The sequence below is a fragment of the Macaca nemestrina genome, chromosome 3, assembly GCF_043159975.1.
Source record: "Macaca nemestrina isolate mMacNem1 chromosome 3, mMacNem.hap1, whole genome shotgun sequence".
NCBI lineage: Eukaryota > Metazoa > Chordata > Mammalia > Primates > Cercopithecidae > Macaca > Macaca nemestrina.
The window spans coordinates 137,752,091-137,771,172 of NC_092127.1; the positions used below are offsets into that span (position 1 = coordinate 137,752,091).

The window sequence follows — 19,082 nt, forward strand, 5'->3', positions numbered from 1 at the left end:
CAGACACTTCTCAAAAGAAGACATTTATGCAGCCAACAGATACATGAAAAAATGCTCATCATCACTCGCCATCAGAGCAATGCACATCAAAACCACAATAAGATACCATCTCACACCAGTTAGAATGGTGATCATTAAAAAGTCAGGAAACAACAGGTGCTGGAGAGGATGTGGAGAAATAGGAACACTTTTACACTATTGATCGGACTGTAGACATTTTTTTAACTTCTTTAGCTGCCCAGTCTCACATAGGCTCCTCATTGCATTCTCTGTAATAGTGGTTGCTAAAGTAAGTTCCACTAGCCTTTTTGAGGCTGGGACACAGGGTATCAGTGGGGATCAGAGAGCAGGAGTTCTAGTTCTGACTGTCCCTGCACAGTTCTTTCCAGGTAGACACTGTCCAATTCTTCTTCTTAGTGTAAGGTCAGTTACACCACTTCCTCTCTCTGTGTCTGCGCCCTCATTTATCAAATGAAGGGTTATACTCACTCATTAGTTAGACCCTCTCTAGCTCTAAAATTTCCTTGAAATCCTGAGAAAGGGTACATTCTTGCTGGTTTGACTTATGCAGTTTGTTATTCCTGCAGAGACACGAGTTCTACAGTGATTCTGAATGTTGAAGCTTTAGCCCCCAGTGTGATATTTGAGGATGGGGCCTCTAGGTAGTAATTAAAGTTAGATGGGATCATGTGGGTGAGGCCCTTATGACGGGATTAGTGCCCTTATAATAAGAGACATTAAAGAACTTGCTCTCTGTCTTCACTCGCATGCCATGTGAGGAAAGGTCATGTGAGGACACAGAAGGCGATCATCTGCAAGCCAAGGGGTTGGCCCTCACCAGAAACTGAATCAGACAGCACTTCGATCTTCAGCTTCCCAGTCTTCACAGCTGTGAAAAATAAATTTCTGTTATTTAAGCCACCCCATCTGGTATTTAGTTATAGCAGCCCAAGCAGACTAAGACAGCAAGCATTCTCTAGGATCATCGTGGTGCCTTAGCCTTGGCTATCTTTACATTGGAAAAAGACCTACCCCAGGAGTCAGTGCATTATGGAATGTACCATCAAATAAGGCAAAGCAGAGGCTTCTAAAGCCTCATTCAAACGAAGATAACCAACATTGTCACACAATTTCATGCATTGTTAGTTTTATAGGAGCAGAAATTGCCTGAACTAGGCTGTAAAGTAAAGTTCTTTAAATAAGTACTCAGTAGATAGCTATGGGAAATGAATGACCACTTCCAGTCTTCTTTGGAAGCAGGCGAGGTAGGAATTATAAAAGTGTATTAGTAAAATTAAACAAGAAAATGGATATTTCCAGCAACAAAACCAATTCCCAGAGCTTGTCATTTTCAGCACTATAATGATTTCCATGGTACAGCTTTTAGCTCCAGTGGAAACAACAATGCAAGTGTCATTCTGAACATCACATATCTTAAGTGGTATCTTCTGCATTCTTATTCTTTCAGGATGAATTCAATTATCATCTCTTCTGTGACTTTTCTAAATGTCATTCGAAAAATGACATTTGTATATTTTTACATTCCACGGTATCAGTACAGAACTTATTAATCTTTCCTCAGGGTTTCCATTACAACTTGGTTTTACTTTTATATAGCACTTATCATGTCATATTACAGGAAGCTGAGTATGAGCTCTCTGAGGGAAAAGCTCAATAAATGCTTGAATGAATGAACGAGTGAATTGGTTCTCCTTTGTAGATGACTGATTTCTCATTTATCTCAGGCTTGGCAAGACTCTTTGACTCGACTAACAGACTGAGGCTCTCTCTACCTCCATCTGCCTATCTATTATATGATGCTATGCATGGTAAATGGTGTCTTTTTTTTTTTTTTTTGCCCTTAGAATCTTCAATCAGCCATGACAGCTGCCAGGATGCGAAGCCAGTAAGCTCCAAAGGTCATAGACAAGATCCCATGTTTTAATAATATTTGTTCCAACTGTTGTTTTGTCCATATTTCAAAGATTTCTTGATCTGGATTCATTCTAAAACTGTTGACAGTTCACAGCTGCCAAAAGACCACTCTAACAGCATGGAATAGCATGTGGCCTAAGTTGGGAGGTCTGTCCTCTTCTTTACCAGGAAATTAACTCTCCTAAGCTTATGGCCTTAATGAACTCCTTTTAAATAAAATAAAGCCAATTATTTTGATGATAACCCAAATGTTAAATTCAGAATAAACTCTGTAGCACAGCCTTCCATCAGCTCCTGAGTCAGCTGAGTGGCAAATGATGATGTAAACAGATTTTACCCTAGTACCTGAATGTTTCCCTTTTGATTTTTTCTCCCTTCTTCTGACTGGCATCTAGGCAGTGTTCTATTCCTTTTGAATATTGATTATGATTGGCCTTTACCTATTTGACACCTTCAAGGAAATATCCTCAGGGTACGTAGAGTTAAATAGTTGAAGACCTAACTAGACATCAGTCATAGGCATATGTCATGTTGGAATTAAAATGAGTAAAGCTGATCTTTAAGCAAGAATCTTGCCCTCAAATAGTACCAGGTAGGCAGCCCTCCCTGAGGAAGCCATGATGGATGTGGCCATAACTAAAGTGACATGTGGAAAAGAGTGGAGAGATGTTGGAGTATTCATGAATAAGGTTCTTGGGTTAATTCATTTTTCTACTCTTCCTTCATTTCTCCCACAGGTCCTTATTAAGCACTTACTATGACCTAATGCTGTCCTAGGCTCAGGAGAAACAGCCATGAGTAAGACCAGGTCACTGTGCCCTCATTGAGCTTCTATTCTAGTAGAAGAGAGAGACAATACATAAGTGAATAAATAAATACATAATTTCAGGAAAACCCTTCTCTTATTGTGAAAAACAAAAATGAGCAAAAGGTATGGCATTTCCTCAAAAAATTAAGCAAAAAATTACCATATGATTCATTAATTCCACTTCTGGGAATATGCCCCAAAGAACTGACAGCAAGGACTCAAACAGATATTTGTTCATCCACATTCATGGCTGCAATATTCACAGTAACCCAAAGATGGAAACAGCCCAAGTGTCCATCAGTGTATGAATGGATAAGCAAAATGTGACATATACATACAGTGGAATATTATTCAGCCTTAAAAAGGAAGTTTTAAGTCATTATGCTAAGTGAAATAAGCTAGTCATAAAAGGACAAATATTCTATGTGAAGTACTTAGAGCAGTCCAATTCATACAGACAGTAGAGTGTAGAATGGTTGGTTGTTTTTATGCCATTCCAATGTGGAAAGGGAGTTGTTTAATAGGCACAGAGTTTGAGTTTGGGAAAATGAAAAAGTTCTCCAGATGAATAATGATGGTTGCACAATATGCATATAGTTCCTGCCATTGAACTGTACACTTAAAATTCATTGTAATAGTAAAGTGTTATGCATACTTTACCACAATAAAAAATTTTTTAAAACATTTAAATGGACAATGGGCTAGAGGAGAAAAGAATTAGTTAGACTTGTCTGGGATGATTCCTTTGAGGAAGAGGTGACATTTGATTAGAGACCAATCAAATTGATGACGAGAACATGAAATTACATAGGGAAGCAATTCTGGATTTTGTTCTAAGTACAACAGAACACCTTTGGAGGGTTTTGATCAGTGAAAGGACATGAGCTGATTTACTGCTATAAAAGATCATGCTGGCTGCTCAGTGGAAAGCACGCTAAAAGGGAGGAAACCTGGGGGCTAGAAGACCAGTTAAGAGACTGTTGCAGTTGTGTTAGGCTATTCTTCGCATTGCTATAAAGGAATACCTGAGGTCGGTTAATTTACAAAGAAAAGAGGTTTGATTGGCTCATGGTTATGCAGCACTTGCTGTACAAGCATAGCAACAAGTCTACTCAGCTTCTGGTGATGCCCTCAGGGAGCTTTACTTATGGTGGAAGGGGAAGTGGGAGCAGGCACATCTCATGGTGAGAGTGGGAGCAAGGGAGTGTAGGTGGGAGGTGCCACATGCTTTTAAACAGCCAGATCCTGATAGAACTCACTCACTACCATGAGGACAGCACCAAACCATGAGGGATCAGCCCCCATGACAAAAAAAAAAAACACCCCGCCAGGCCCCACCTCCAACGCTGATGATCTCAACCTGAGATTTGGAGGGCACATCCAGACTAATCAGCAGTCATCTAGGCTAGTGACTATAATGGCTCAGGGGGATGGGAAATAATAGGAGAGATAGTGAAAAGTGGTTGAATCAGGATTGTATTTGCAAGGTAGACTCATCCTGATTCACTAATGGAATTGATGTGGGATGTGAGGGAAAGACATGCCTGAAGGGTGACATCTTGGTTTTTAACTGAGCAACCTAGTGAATGGGGTTGCCATCTACTGAGATGCAAATGACTGGGGGAAATACTAGTCAGGGAATGACAAGGGGGTGTGGGGAGGCAATCAAGAGATGTGTTACCTAAAAGTGAAACCATAAACCCCATGTCCAGGAAAGTACTGGCACATAAAAACCCTTTATTAAATAATCATTGAATGAGTCAGTGAATGAAACCAAATGCGTAAGCGTGGGGAAGGAGAAAGGAAGAATGGAAACTAGCTCTAAATTTCACTACATATGAAGGAGTGCATTTGGCAAATGATATGATGGTAAGGACCCTGGGCTAGAATTTCAGACAACTGGGTTCTCAGAAAATATTTCCAAAGCTCAGATTTCTCTTTCTAGCTTTTATTCTGGGACCTCTCCCTTTTTCTTTCTCTGCAGGAAATGTGTTCACATATTTATTCATCCCAGCCAGCAGGTCCATATCCCTTACATCCCTGTGCGTAAGTGCAGAATGGGTAGCCCCCAAGACATGGAACAGCTAATCAGTGAGCTCCTCAGCTGTGGGATGGAACGAGACTGAAGCCCCCTCCTGCCAGCGACCACACTCATCACCAACCACTCCTTCCCCACTCCCAGTGTCCACACTCCCAGTGTTCCTACTGGAGCTGTGGAGTTGGCTGCTCGACAGACCAGACAAATTCCCATAAATCAATTCCCCAGAGGGTCTTACTCTCTAAGGACATGATTTTAAGCAAGTTGGGGACAAGATTAGTTCATACCATGCATTGGCTAGTCTTGAATTGACAGTCCTACTAATTGTTCTTATGGAGTTTGGGGCAGGTTCCTACTGAGACTTGCAGAGCAATTGGTGGGAAGAAAATCCGTTAAAAGTTGCCTTCACAACTGCGGCGGGCACAATGCAAAATGAGAAATACCTGTGAAAATACTGCAAAACAGCTGTGGAGTAAGAGCGTTGCCTCTATTTCACATATTACCGTGTTTCATGTATTAACCACTTTTGTACTGGCTCTTCCACAGGATGGAGGGTACAGAGTCTGCCGACATCAGCTCCTTTGCCCGTTTCTCTTCCGGCAAACACTATGCCACCGATCACCATCTGGACTAGCTCTCCACAAAACACTGATGCAGACACTGCCTCCCCATCCAATGGCACTCACAGCAACTCAGTGCTCCCAGTTACAACATCAGCCCCAACATCTCTGCTTCCTAAGAACATTTCCACAGAGTCCAGAGAAGAGGAGATCACCAGCCCAGGTTCGAATTGGGAAGGCACAAACACAGACCCCTCACCTCCTGGGTTCTCGTCAACAAGCGGTGGAGTCCACTTAACAACCACTTTGGAGGAACACAGCTCGGGCACTCCTGAAGCAGGCGTGGCAGCTACAGTGTCGCATTCCGCTGCTGAGCCTCCCACACTCATCTCCCCTCAAGCTCCAGCCTCATCACCCTCATCCCTATCAACCTCACCACCTGAGGTTTTTTCTGCCTCCATTACTACCAACCACAGCTCCACTGTGACCAGCACCCAACCTACTGGAGCTCCAACTGCATCAGAGTCACCGACAGAGGAGTCCAACTCTGATCACACACCCACCTCACATGCCACAGCTGAGCCAGTGCCCCAGGAGAAAACATCCCCAACAGCTGTGTCAGGCAAAGTGATGTGTGAGCTTATAGACATGGAGACCACCACCACCTTTCCCAGGGTGATCATGCAGGAAGTAGAACATGCATTAAGTTCAGGTGAGTCTCTGTCTAGTCCACTAGTTTTCTTTACTACATCCACACGTTAAGAATGCAGTTCAGTGAACCAAATACAATGGAAAATTTGAATTTTGCAGTGTAACACCTAAGTTGAATTATAATTCACAAGAATTTCCACAAGAGTGCAAACTTTTAGTCACTTAACAATTTTCATGATTCACTGTGGCCAATTGCACCTTTATGGCCTGTTTTCACAAGTCATAATGATGCTACAGGGAATGTAAGCACATAAGACCAGATAGCAAAGGGATTAACAGCATGGCTTTGGCCAAGCTTCCTAGGTTTCAACTCTGGCTCCTGACCTTAGGCAAGTTACTTCACCTCTTTGTGCCTTTATTTTTCCACATCTGTGAAATGGGATAAAACAGGTTCTACTGCATATAGTTCTTGTGGAGATTAACTGAAATGACATAAAGCACTTAGAACAGTTCCTGGCAGGGAGTAAATGCTCAGGAAAAGTCATTTGTATTATTCTGCTCAGCGTTTTAAAGTAGTGTCTCCCTTTTGGAAACCAGTCAAAGTAGAGTAGGAGTGGAGAAAACTTACTTATTCTTTATAGTCACTGATGTAGTTCAAGGGAAAGACAATAAATTTTACAAGATGTCACATCTGCTTTTATTTTCCCAGTAATTCTATGAAGTTAGTATTATTTTTATCTTTGTTTTGTAATCTTGGAAATTATAGTGGAGAGAAATCGAGGGCTCTTTCTGAGGTCACCCGCATCTGACATTGATGTGAAGACTATACAATTTAGCGTGTTGGGCAGGAAGAGGCTTTCATGGGAGCATTTGGCCACTTAGCTGAGAAAGAGGGAGATGAGCTCATTTTAGATGAGCCAGAAGTTAGCGGGGGAAATGGAGCTGCAGCCCCTCCACTGGGTGGTCCTGTGAGAGATGTGGACTGAGAAGGTCATTTCCAGACAGCACCCTGCATGGTCAGTTGGGGTCAAAGGAATGGCCATCACTGAGGAGAGAATCACAACTTTTAACAAACAATTGATGTACATCCATCATGAATGGAAACTGTGCTTAACAGCAGAGGTAGGAAGAGACAGAACTAAGATTAACTAAGATGTGATTCCTCATGGAAGAGCTCACAATTTAGTAAGGGAAGAAGTCCCAAAGAATTGCACATTTTTATTTCAAAGGTCCAGTATATCATTGAGGATCTCGACAAGAAAAAGAGAGACACTCAGACTGGGATAAAGGAACTAATGACAAAGGTCTGACTGGGGAATGGGAGAACCACAGGGGTCGTGATAACAGGGCTGTTACAGGCCAGACCTAGGAGGAAAGGAGAGAGTAGTAACCAGAACCCAGAAGGAGAGGCCCAGTAGAGTTGACCACGCCAGCAGGAGCGGTGACTCTTGGCTGACGGACACAATGATCTCAAGGTTAACCTCCCTGGAGTGAAGGGAATGACTACTGTGCCCTCCCTCTCCCAGCTCCTCTGATACGCAGCCAGAAGCCAACAACGAGACGCACTGGTGTGGTTCATGCAGGTTGACCTCCTAGAGGGCTGGTCAGAGAACCACACAGAGAAGGGTGGAGAGTGGATCTGCAGAGGTGAAGGAGGGAAATCTGTTGACTCCTCTGTGCAGCCCATCACCCCATTAGCACCCTTTTTATATCTCCGGGCCAGCACTTAAAACATTGAGCTTGAATGTATATCTTCAGTCTGTCTCTGTCCCAACCCCTGCACCCCAGGCTCCCAGCATGAAGATAACATCTCTGACACTGGTACCTGGAGCAGAGTGGGTGTTAACCTTGATGCGATATCTTAAGAACCATCTTAAACAAAGGGAGCATCAAAATACAGTGACCCCATCTCTTTTCTTTCCTAGTTCAGGCCCTCACCACCACTTGTCTGTACAACTTTTTCAGTTTTTAACCGGCCACCCTCTCTTCACTTTCTGTCCCCTTCAGGATACCTTAGACATAGCAGGTTGATATTCCTGAGCACAAAATCTAAGCTTAGCATACATGAATCTCTAAACTGACACCTCTACTCCTTCCTACAAGTACCCTAGTTTTATGGGCTGGATTATTCAAGACAGTTCTGTTCTAATATCTTGGCTTGATTTTAGGCTCTATATCTTGATTTCCTCAACTCTAGGCCAGCAGGGTCAAGAGGCCCCAAATTGGTGGCAGTTGGCTCATAAACCTTGCAGTTCATGGGAATATCATATACAGCAGAAACTCAGAATAAACGACAGAATGTTGAAATGGCTGGGGAAGAGACGTGTGGCAGATTAGAGGGACATCACTGACCAGTGCACATTTCACAGACCAAAGAGTGTTTATCCCTATGATCTACTAAATGAAAAAATCTTCAGATTGCATCTACCAAGACCCTCTTCTTCATGCAAACAAGTACGAGACCTATCCTTTGAGATTTTATCGTTTAAGTAGAGAGAAAGGACACAGGACAAGTAACTCTTAATATCACTACTTAGTTTCTAATATGAGAATGAACCCTGGTAGGCAGAAGGATCTTTGGGATGATATGATAGAACCTGCTCACTTCAAAGGTGAAGAAACTATGTCCCAGAAGTCTGAAGTGCCTCACCCAAGATCACACGGCTCAGTGGCAGCATTGGGCCCTGTGCCCAGGGCCCAGATCTCTAAGCCAAGTCAAGTCCTCTCTCATCACTCTGAATTGCTGCACTGCTCCTTTATTAGCTAGCAGACCAAGCAGCATTCTGTGGGTTTGCGCTTCAGGTTACTATTTTGGGATGCTCTTATTTAGAGATTCTTTATACTGCTTTTAGTAGTGGCAGTAATAACACCACATTTTGCATAGCATCTTGTCTTATCCTGTGTGGGTTCACATAGTATGTTTCTATTAATCCAAGGATTCACCCACTCAACAAATATCTAAACATAGTCACCAATGAATAATTCTGAAACAAGGTGAATATTGTGGGAGTTAAATTTAACTATAGATGTTAAGGAAGGGCTCCATGATGGAGAGAGCAGGGAGCTGAGTTGCAGGAAATAAAGCAAATTTGGGCCTAAAGGGAGATGAAGGAGATTGGGGCAAAGGGAGTTTCAGGTGCTCATTTACAAAGGCAAGGAACCAAGAGCACGATCGTTAAGGCTGGACACACTTGCATTCAGAATCCACCCAGAAGCTGTAAGCACTTAAGCTGCTCTTGTTGAATAATCCAGTGCCCTCCACATTGCCAGGTCTAATGGTAAATTCTTAGACCTATTTTATTTGTTTATCATTTCAACTTTTATTTTAGATCAGTGGGTACATGCCCAGGTTTGTTACGTGAGTTTATTGCGTGATGCTGAGGTCTGGGGTACAACTGATCCCGTCACGCAGCTGGCGAGCACAGTACCCAATAGGTAGTTTTTCAGCCCTTCCCCAGTTCTGCCTCCTTGCTCTTGTATTCTCTGGTGCTTCGACCTGGTTTGACCTGACCTGGAGCAGTGTCTGACTCAGATGATCACTGCCCTCATCGTTAAAGCACTGGCTCTGCTCAACGTTCAGGGTGTGCATCTTCACTACCTTCTGTCTCTGCTGCCTTGCTTCACTTCCTCATTTTCCTTCACTATCCAGGTCAAGTACCTCGGGCCTCCTCTCTCCCTGATCTCTCCACTGTCACTCTTGAGTGGATGACTCATGACTTTCAGTGTCATCTGTGTACTGATAACACTGAGATGTAAAATTCTCCCCCTGTTTGGCTTCACTGAACTATAGACATGAATAGCCAGCTGTCAGCCAATTCATCGTCTCCACTGGGTGGCTCATAGGCATCTCACACTTAATATGTCTAAGGCGAATTACTGATTTCCTTAACTCTCGGCCTGTGCCCCTTGATCATTTCCTGTCTTCTGTCAATTCTTCAGGCCAAAACCCTCGAAGCAATCCTAGACTCCTTCTTTCTCATTTACTCTATATCCAGTCCATGAGATCAGGGCTGATCACCTCTCGTCCCTCTGTCATCTTTCACGCGTGTCACTTTAATATTCCTGCAACTGATCTCACTATTCACTGCACCCTTGTCGGGCAGATCTTTTCAAAACTCAGAACAGACTCCACTGTTCGTCTGCTCTCACATTCCAGTCACTCCCCGCTCTGAATCAGAGTAAAAGCCAAAGTCTCTACCATGCCTACAAAGCTCAGCAGGATCTGACCATAGGACATCTACCCTCACCTCTTCCACTCTCACCCTCAGACACACTGGCAGTCTTACTGCTTCTTGAACATACCAGAGATACTCCTGTCTCAGGGATTTTGCACTTACCATCCCCCCTGTCTAGAACATTCTCCCTCCAGATCTTCAGTGGCTCCCTCCTTTTCATCAGTCAGGATTCTGTTTACCTGTCACCTCCTGAGCAAGCCTTTATTCACTCCCCCATCTGAAATAGTAACCCCCAGCACTACTGATCCCTTTCCCTATTTAATTTTTCTTTTTATCACTTAACCATTTTCTGACATCATATGATTTATTTGATAAGTTAGTGTCTGTTTTCTGCCACTAGACAGAGTCAGTGTCTGTTTTCATGTCACCATGAAAGCGAGGACCTTGTTTGCAAATAGGAAGATATGGGCTACACCCCCAACTCCTAGAACAGAGCCCAACACATGGTAGACCCTCAATAACATCTGTTGAATACATGAATAAAACAGTCAATCAACTGATACTAGAGAAGTTAGTAGATCTCCCTGAGCCTTGATCCTATCATCAGTAAAATGGGATAGGGATAGTATTCACATGATGGGGTTATTGGTAGGTTCAGGTAAGATAATAAATTTATAGCATATGGCTATTGAGCAATAGCTCAATCAATGGCTATGGTTGCTACTTTATTATTTATTTACCATTATTACTATTCTGCTGGTGTGATTATCATTGTTATTATTTTATTTATCATGTTGAAGAATGCCCACCATCTTCAACAAATTTTATTGAGCTTTTACTATGAGCCAGGCATCTGGTTAAATACTAAGGATATAGCCATGAGTAATACAGTCACTTTACTCATGGACATTACAATGTAGTGTGCACATGGTGCAAGGCATAGTGAGTAACCTAGTTTGGGTCCCAAGCTACATGGAGGGAGACACTGCAGATGTAGGAAGATGCCTTCAGGACAAGCATTAGAGAACCCTAGGGAGCAGCCTAAGACAATTGGTTATACTTTCTAGGCCATTGATAGTCACCAAGGGCTTTTGATCAGGGGAAGAACATATTGAGAATCATATATTAAAAGTATTCAACTGATGGTAATATGTATGTCAAGTTGCAGGGAGTTCAGAATTGGAACCATGTATGCCAGTTTATAACTGTTTTCTGGTTTGTCATTGTTGTGCACTGATAGTAGGCACATCACTTAACTACTCTAACTTAAAAGGGCTTGGTTGTAAACTGAATACAGGAGAAGCAATCTCTCAGGTCCTTTTGGCTTTTTATACTATGGTAATTATTTATTACAATTATCCTTTACAGAAGACATGAGGTTCATGGTCATATGAAGCGTACTGAGAATATGTATGTTCCAAGAACTGGGCTAGGGACTGACACAGGTAGCCCTCATCTGATCCCAGTAGCGTGAGCTCAGCAGTATCTGTTCTACAGGTGACAAAACAAGTCCAGAGAGACTAAGTTCTCACTTGAGTGACCAGACCAGGATTGAAATCCAGTTCCTCTGACTGACCCTAAGTCAAGTGTTCCTTTCACAATGCCCATCCTACCTGAATTAGTAGAAACACAGAGTTAGGGAAGAACTGATGGGCTTCAGCATTACTGCAGAAATGAGCTAGATGGGCTAGTTGCCAGATGTTGCCAGCTGGGTCCCAGGGGTGGAGGTGCCCAGTGAGAAGAGAAGCAGATGGTGGTAGCCGCCATGCAAAATTGGCTGTGCAGAAGACGAGTTTTGATGGATTTTCATTTTTTAGCTTTTGTTTGGCTCTTAAAGGAAGAGAGAAAGATGTGATGTGTTAAATTTGGGTCACTTTGTTTTATTAAATCAGAGCTCTTCAAGGATGAAAACTATGACTACAGTGTGTTTTTGACTCCCTGAACAAAATTGAATGGTGCTATGAACAATTTGGTGCTCAGTACATGCTTGAGGGATTAACTGACATTGCAAAACAAGTAATATTCAAAACATCATCAGTTCTTGCATATGCAAACTTTAAAATTATAGTCACTGTGCTTGTTGTAAAGTGGATATTCTCTTTTGTCCGTAAAATCCACATGTACACTGGTCTTTCACTATCCTATTATTTTCATTATGAAGAGAAGCACACACAACCGTGAAAATTGGTGAAGACCATTGAACATTAAATTGCTGATCTGAACCGCAGTATTTACTCAGTGTAAGCTATGCCAATAAATACCTTTAAATAAAGGGCACTAAGCAGGCACAGACATCTAGACATCTCTATGTCCATACCGGCAAGGGACTTTCAGCTCTACAAGACACCCATCAACCTTAGATTTGAAAAAAGACTCAACTTGTAGAAACGATGAAACAATAATTTTAAAAGGATACGTAGAAAATTTCAGAAGTGAAAAAATGTATATTGTAGTATGTTAATGACCATCATGTTTAACTGACATATTAAAAATAGGTTAAAGGGGAAAACAATTATTTAATTTAAAAAAAAAACAACAACAACAACATAGGTGTGAGAAGACCATGGTAAACATTTCCTGGTCAAATTCTTTTTAAATGGCCAGAATGTATCAGAAAGCAATAATCCTAACAAGTATAGTATCTTAGGCTCAACTTTACAAATATTAGATCATTGTACATGCCCAGGCCTGGTCCTCTTATGGTGAGTGCTGCCACCATCTTTTCAGTTTTCTTTCTCTCCCACTCCCTAGCTCTACTCTGTCACTGAGTACTGTTGATTTTGAACTCTTGGTAGCTCTCAAATTCATCTACTTCTCTTTGTTTTTATCTCAGAGCTCCCATAATCCCACTGCAATAGCCTCCCAACTGCCCCTCATTTCCCCCCTGCACCCATCTCCCTACTCCCTGTTGTCCACACAGCAGCCAGAGTGACAATTAAACACAAATCTAATCAAGTCTCACATAACCTTACTACCACCACCATCTCTGGGGGCAGTCCACTGCTTTTAGGGTAAAGTCCAGACAACTTCACTTTATGGGGGCTCCACTTGTCACCCCAGTGTCATCCCACAACCCTCCCCTCGCTCTCTGCACCACCCACACTGGCTGTCTCTCAGTTCCATGAGTGCCTACATCTCCCTCTTGATTTAGGGCCTTCACTCACTTGGCCGCTACCTGGGACTTTCTCACAACCCATAACTTCACCTGGTTAATTCTAGCTCATTCCTCAGGTCTCAGCTCAAATAGCACCTGGTCAGAAAGTCTCTTATGGGGCCCCCTGTCCAGTGTTGGCCTCCCAGTTACAAGTTGTCACAAGTCAATCACATCTGTTCTTCACAGCATGTGGAGAACACATTTTACTTATATTTCTTTGTTCATTGCCTTCACTGCTTTTAAAGTACCTGAGAGTGGGTCCTTGTCTATTTTGGCTAACAAATATATTCCCAGCACCTAACAGTGTCTGGCTCAGGGTAGGTTTTCAATAAATGTCCAATGAATCAATCAAATCAATCAGTGATTTTTGGTGACAATATCAATCTTTAGACAATAAATTCATATATTGTGTTAGCCTCATTAATCCTGTGCTTTGAAATGAGAATGAAAAAAAATTGAACATCCTCACTGTGTCTACAGAGACATCCCTTCGGATGCCTTTAAGAAGTGTAGATGTCTAAAGGACTTTCTGCTGCCCACCCCAAGCCCAGCCCACCTCTCTTCTCACCATTCTGACTCCCTTCTTTGGCTTTCCCATAGACTCCAGGGCTGCCAACGCTATGGGTTGTTATAAACTCTCACTCATATTTTTTCTTTTGTGCCCAGTTCTTTTTTTTTTTTTCTTTCCAACTTTTATTTCAGTTTTGGAGGGTACATGTGCAGGTCTGTTGCATGGGTAAATTGTGTGCCATGCAGGTTTGTTGTACAGATTTTGTTACTGAAGTAATAAGCATAGTGCCCTATAGTTTTTTTATCTTCACCCTCCTCCCACCCTCCACCCACAAGTAGGTCCCTGTATCTGTTGTTCCCTTCTTTGTGTCCATGTGTACTCAAGGTTTACCTTCCTCCTAAGTCAGAACATGTAGTGTTTGGTTTTCTCTTCCCACATTAATTTGCTTAGGTTAATGGCCTTCAGCTCCATCCATGTTGCCGCAAAGGACGGGATTTCATTCTTTTTATGGGTGAATAGTACTCCATGGTGTATATGCACATTTTGTTTATCTAATCCACCATTGGTGGGCATTTAGGTTGATTCCGTGTCTTTGCTATTGTGAATAGTGCTGTGATGAACATACATGTGCAAGTGTCTTCATGGTGGAACTATTTATATTCCTTTGGGTATATACTCAGTAATGAGATTACTGGGTCAAATGGTAATTCTGTTTCAAGCTCTTTGAGAAATCTCCAAACTGCTTTCCACAGTGGCAGAACTAATTTGAATTTCCACCAGCAGTGTATAAGCATTCCCTTTTCTCTGCAACCTCACCAGCATCTATCTTCAACTTTCTAATAATAGCCATTCTGACTGGTGTGAGACGGTATCTCATTGTGGTTTTGATTTGCATTTCTCTAATGATGACTGGTGTTGAGCACTTCTTCATATACTTGTTGTTTTCCTATTCTTTAAACTTAGTTTAAACCTCAAAGTTTCCTAAAGCCAGATAAACTCCCATAAGGGGATCCAACTGTCAGATTTTAATTTAAGTAAAAATTATTCCGAATTATTGTCTCTTCTTCTTCTATTTCTCCTTTGGCTCAGTTATATTACCTAAATCTTAATCTGGTTTTGAAATGTTTCCAAAATATCTTTTGAGATATATATGTCAAGGTAATAAAATCAGCTATTTACTATCTATTTAGTTTGTCATGTAGTAGCAATATAACTCTATCACATATTTTAATTGTCCCAACATCACCTTTTATTACATTTGGAAAGCTTTTGTCTTTACAGAGCAATTTTCTTTTTCTGTTTCAAACGCTTTCACCAATCGCATATGATGAAAGTGGCTGTGGAAATGGTTTACTGAGAAGGTGGGATTTAACTTATAAACACAGCTGATACCATTAATATGTCGGATATGGATATGCTTGATTCCATACCCTGACTGAACCCTTACTCTAATTTTCCAACTCAAAAAAGCATGTCTTTTTAGTTATAAAATAATTTGGCAGGGAAATGAGAATGGATGAACACCCTCCCATCATCTTTATCAGAAAGGTTCTAAAAATCCCATGTCAGAGAGTCAAGTCAGGAATATTGCATTAAGAGTGCATAAAATGGATGCTAACTTAATATTGTCCTCAGCATGCTTCGTTCCCCCTCGGGTCCTAGGATACAAAAATATTGGCCAAAAAGAGATGATATTTTATTTAACAGTATAATGCTTTTATTGTCAGACTCATGAAGGCAAATGTTAAAATTATAAAATCTCAGTAGGTCCATGGATGTGGGCCATCAAAAACACTTTGCCATATTTCCATGTGGAGAAATCATGGAGTCATTTCAAAGACAGGCTCTAGGAAGGCAAGAATGGTAGTAACAGCACAAGCTTTGGCATCAGACTGCCTGGTTAAAATCTCACCTGTGCTATTTGCTAAATGGGAGAAATGAGCAAGTTTGTTTATCACAGGTGTTCCATTTTCCTCATCTAGATGATGAGGGTAATTATAGTACTGTACCTGTTTTACAGGATTCTTATTAGGGTTACATGAGACAAGTATATTAAGTGCCTCTTACATAGTTAGCACTGTGTAAATGTTAGCTATTATTATTACAGTTGGGTCCTTAATTCTCAGTGTGGATACCAACCAGCAAGAGTTTTGACTCTTCTAGACTTTGATTTTCTTAACTCGAAGAATTAGAATGTTTGTAAAAACACTTTAAGATTCCCAAAGGGATTATTACTGTGACCATTAGATAATAAAAGTCCACTTAAGTACCCGCCTATAGCATAATACAGAAAAGCATAATCCAAAAAGTGTAAAGGAGAAAAATAGCTATGTTCACATTTGAAACAATAACAGTTTCAGAAAACTTGGAAAATCCAAAGAAAAGTGGAGTCCAAACAACTGAAGGTTTCTAGCTAAGAGAAAGGCAATCTTGGGGCATTGGGGGAAACAAAAGCTGAGCTGCAGGATTTAGCCTGGGTCCCATCTGCCCCCAAGGTTGGACAATTGAGACCTAGAAGTTGTACTCTTCCCTTAACTTGCATCAAAGTTTGGAAATTATTTTTCTTTCCAATGTTTTTAACTCCAAAACTTTGAATTCCTGAGTCTGGGAGAAATTAACACTTGGTAAATACAGTATTCAAAAGCAAGATCCTGCGTGGCCTTGCTGATTAATGACATGGAGTGAGGCTAAATTTAGCTTGTGGTTCCTAGGAGATCCCTGAGTCCTTGGGACTGTAGTAATTATATTGATGTCACTGCCCTTGGCCAAGGTGTCAGGATAGGTAACCTGAAACTATGACTCTCTGTTCCCTGCCCATATTCTGTGATAAAAAAGATAAACTTGCACACTGCTTGGCAACCAGGGTTACGACTTTGTCTTGGGCTCTTAGAAGTTCTTCCTTCTTGCTTATGTCCTCTGAACCAAGAAAATACCAGTGTGGAAGCTCTCACCTGCCAAGGTTGGTGAACTCCACAAGAATCTGAGCCTTTACCTTAGCAGACTGGATGATTTTTGCAAAGGACATACGCTAACTTTTCTCATTTATTTTTCCCTTTAGTTTCTTGTTTGTTTGTTTGTTTGTTTTCTTTGAGACTGAGTTTTGCTTGCTCTCGTTGCCCAGGCTGGAGTGCAGTGGCACAATTTCGACTCACTGCAAACTCCACCTCCTGGGTTCAGGGGATTCTCCTGCCTCAGCCTCCCAAGTAGCCGGAATTACAGGTGCTCACCACCACACACCACTAATTATTGTATTTTTAGTACAGACAAAGTTTCGTCACATTGGCCAGGCTGGTCTCGAACTGCTGAACTCAGGTGATCCACCCGCCTTGGCCTCCCAAAGAGCTGGGATTACAGGCGTGAGCCACTGCTCCCAGCCCCTTTAGTATTATTTTATCCATGGTCATGCCTTGTTTTCATCACTGAAATACTAAAGAGATAGAGGAGACAGTTAACAACAACAGCAACAACAAAAAGCTCTTCTCTCTCATTGTTCACGGAGATGCTGGCACCTACTGAGCAAGATGGTGGCATGCTTCCTGCAGTCCATATTCACTCCTCTAAGCTTCCTTCACAGAGATGACCTAGGAGTTGAGATTCCCCAGCCTGGCCTCTGATGTTCCTCATTCCTGGCACACTTCTTTTGATCTGGGGAGCACCATTAGCACAACTGAATGAGGGGATTGATCCTGGACACTTAGCTGGAGTTGCTGTGTGTTAATCGGTTGTTCTAAGGTGGAAAATGGCTGCTTTGCCTTGAGAAAAGGCAATGAAGAATATCTCTCATTATTCTTAGAAAACCAGTATAGTTCACATTACAGGTGTCAAAAGAGAGCTGAGATTGAACAACCTGAACACACAGTTAAAATAAAATCCAAGTGGAAAAGAGGCTTCATTCGTGTGGGAAAAGATTGTAATTCTAAGTGAAGTGAAGAAACTTTAAAACCATGGTAACCAAGAACTGTGCCGACATGTGTGCCTGGTTTGCATTAATTGCAAACGTGCGCTTCCCAGGTCCTTAAAATACAGCTGATGTGCCCCTATGAGAGAGGAATGAAGAAAGAGGAAACAAGCACTGGGCTTGTGCAAGAGCAAGTATTTTATTATCTCAACCAAGATTAATATTTCTAGCATACATTTTTAACTACAGGTTTTAGGTAGGTAACATCCTTTTAGATAAAAGTGAAGCCAGTCTCTAAACCAGGTCTTCTGATAACATGAAGTGGAAACATAGATGTTGGGATCCTACCCCACAGTTCGAATCCCAATTCTGCCCACTAACTAGCATGTAGATAAGAGTACAAACATGAGGTAAAATATTCCAGCTGTGATAATACTTGGCTAATTTTGATAAAGTTTACCTCTGCCACTCTGTGTAAACAAATGACTAGTAACTTAATGATGTAAAGATTTTGAGAGAGGAGTAATGGGGAAAAGGGCTAATTTACTTATTTACAGGACAAGCTTAGGTTGTGTTAATTAAAAACACTTCTGTAGTATACTTTTATGCAAGCTGTTTTCTTCATAAAGATGCGTTCTTTTTGCAACGTAACTACTAATAAAGTTCAGGTTTTTAAAAGTAGCTGTGCTTCAGAAGAAATCAGAGTTATTTTGTGAATCACTTACTTTAGGCCTAGACAAATAATAAAGTATAATGTAGTATACCTGGCTTTAAGAGACTTTCAGTCTAGAGAGTAGGCAGAACGTATTCCCATAAAACCACTGGTATGACAGTGTATTTCATACATCTACGTCTTATATGTATAATATGCATAACCACCCACAGCTACATATGGCAGTATCAGTTACATACTAAAATAAATTTACTAAATTGTCCCATACACAATAAGACAGCAAATGTCTAGAAAAAGAGGACTCAAGATAGTGACTGTCATCAGGGATGAGTTCCAAGAGAAAGCTGGACTTGAGAAGGATTTTGCATAAAAGGTGCATCCTTCTTCCCAAAGCATTTCCATGGTCCCTGCTCCCCAAACTATCAAGCCAAACACCATGATCCCTGGCTTTCAGAGTTTTTATGATTTGGTCCTGAGTACTCAACCATTTACATGATCTCTGTTAGTTTCCATTATGCCTTCTTATATAGCCTGTGGTCCTCGTTTTGTCACTTAGTCAGTCCTGCAGCCTTTCAGTCTCCTAATCCATAAAATGAAGGCACTGGCCTCTACAAAGATCTCAACAGCCCTCTTTGTTCATGCTAATTTACAAAGCATTTCATCTCATTTGATCCTCCCA

At 41.5% G+C, this 19,082-nt stretch overlaps 1 protein-coding gene across 3 annotated transcripts in view; it reads left to right on the forward strand.

Annotated features, from left to right (window-relative positions):
- The window catches only part of LOC105477278 (prostate androgen-regulated mucin-like protein 1), a 111,494-nt gene that overhangs the window by 71,818 nt on the left and 20,594 nt on the right, over positions 1-19,082 (forward strand). For 2 of the 3 annotated variants that reach the window (XM_011733732.3, XM_011733733.3), the window contains one exon: positions 5,328-6,053. In XM_011733732.3, the coding sequence (XP_011732034.2) occupies positions 5,328-6,053 (726 nt within the window). Of the gene's footprint in view, positions 1-1,807; positions 1,920-5,327; positions 6,054-19,082 lie in introns of those variants that run through there. The other variant, XM_071093506.1, reaches the window with a different exon arrangement.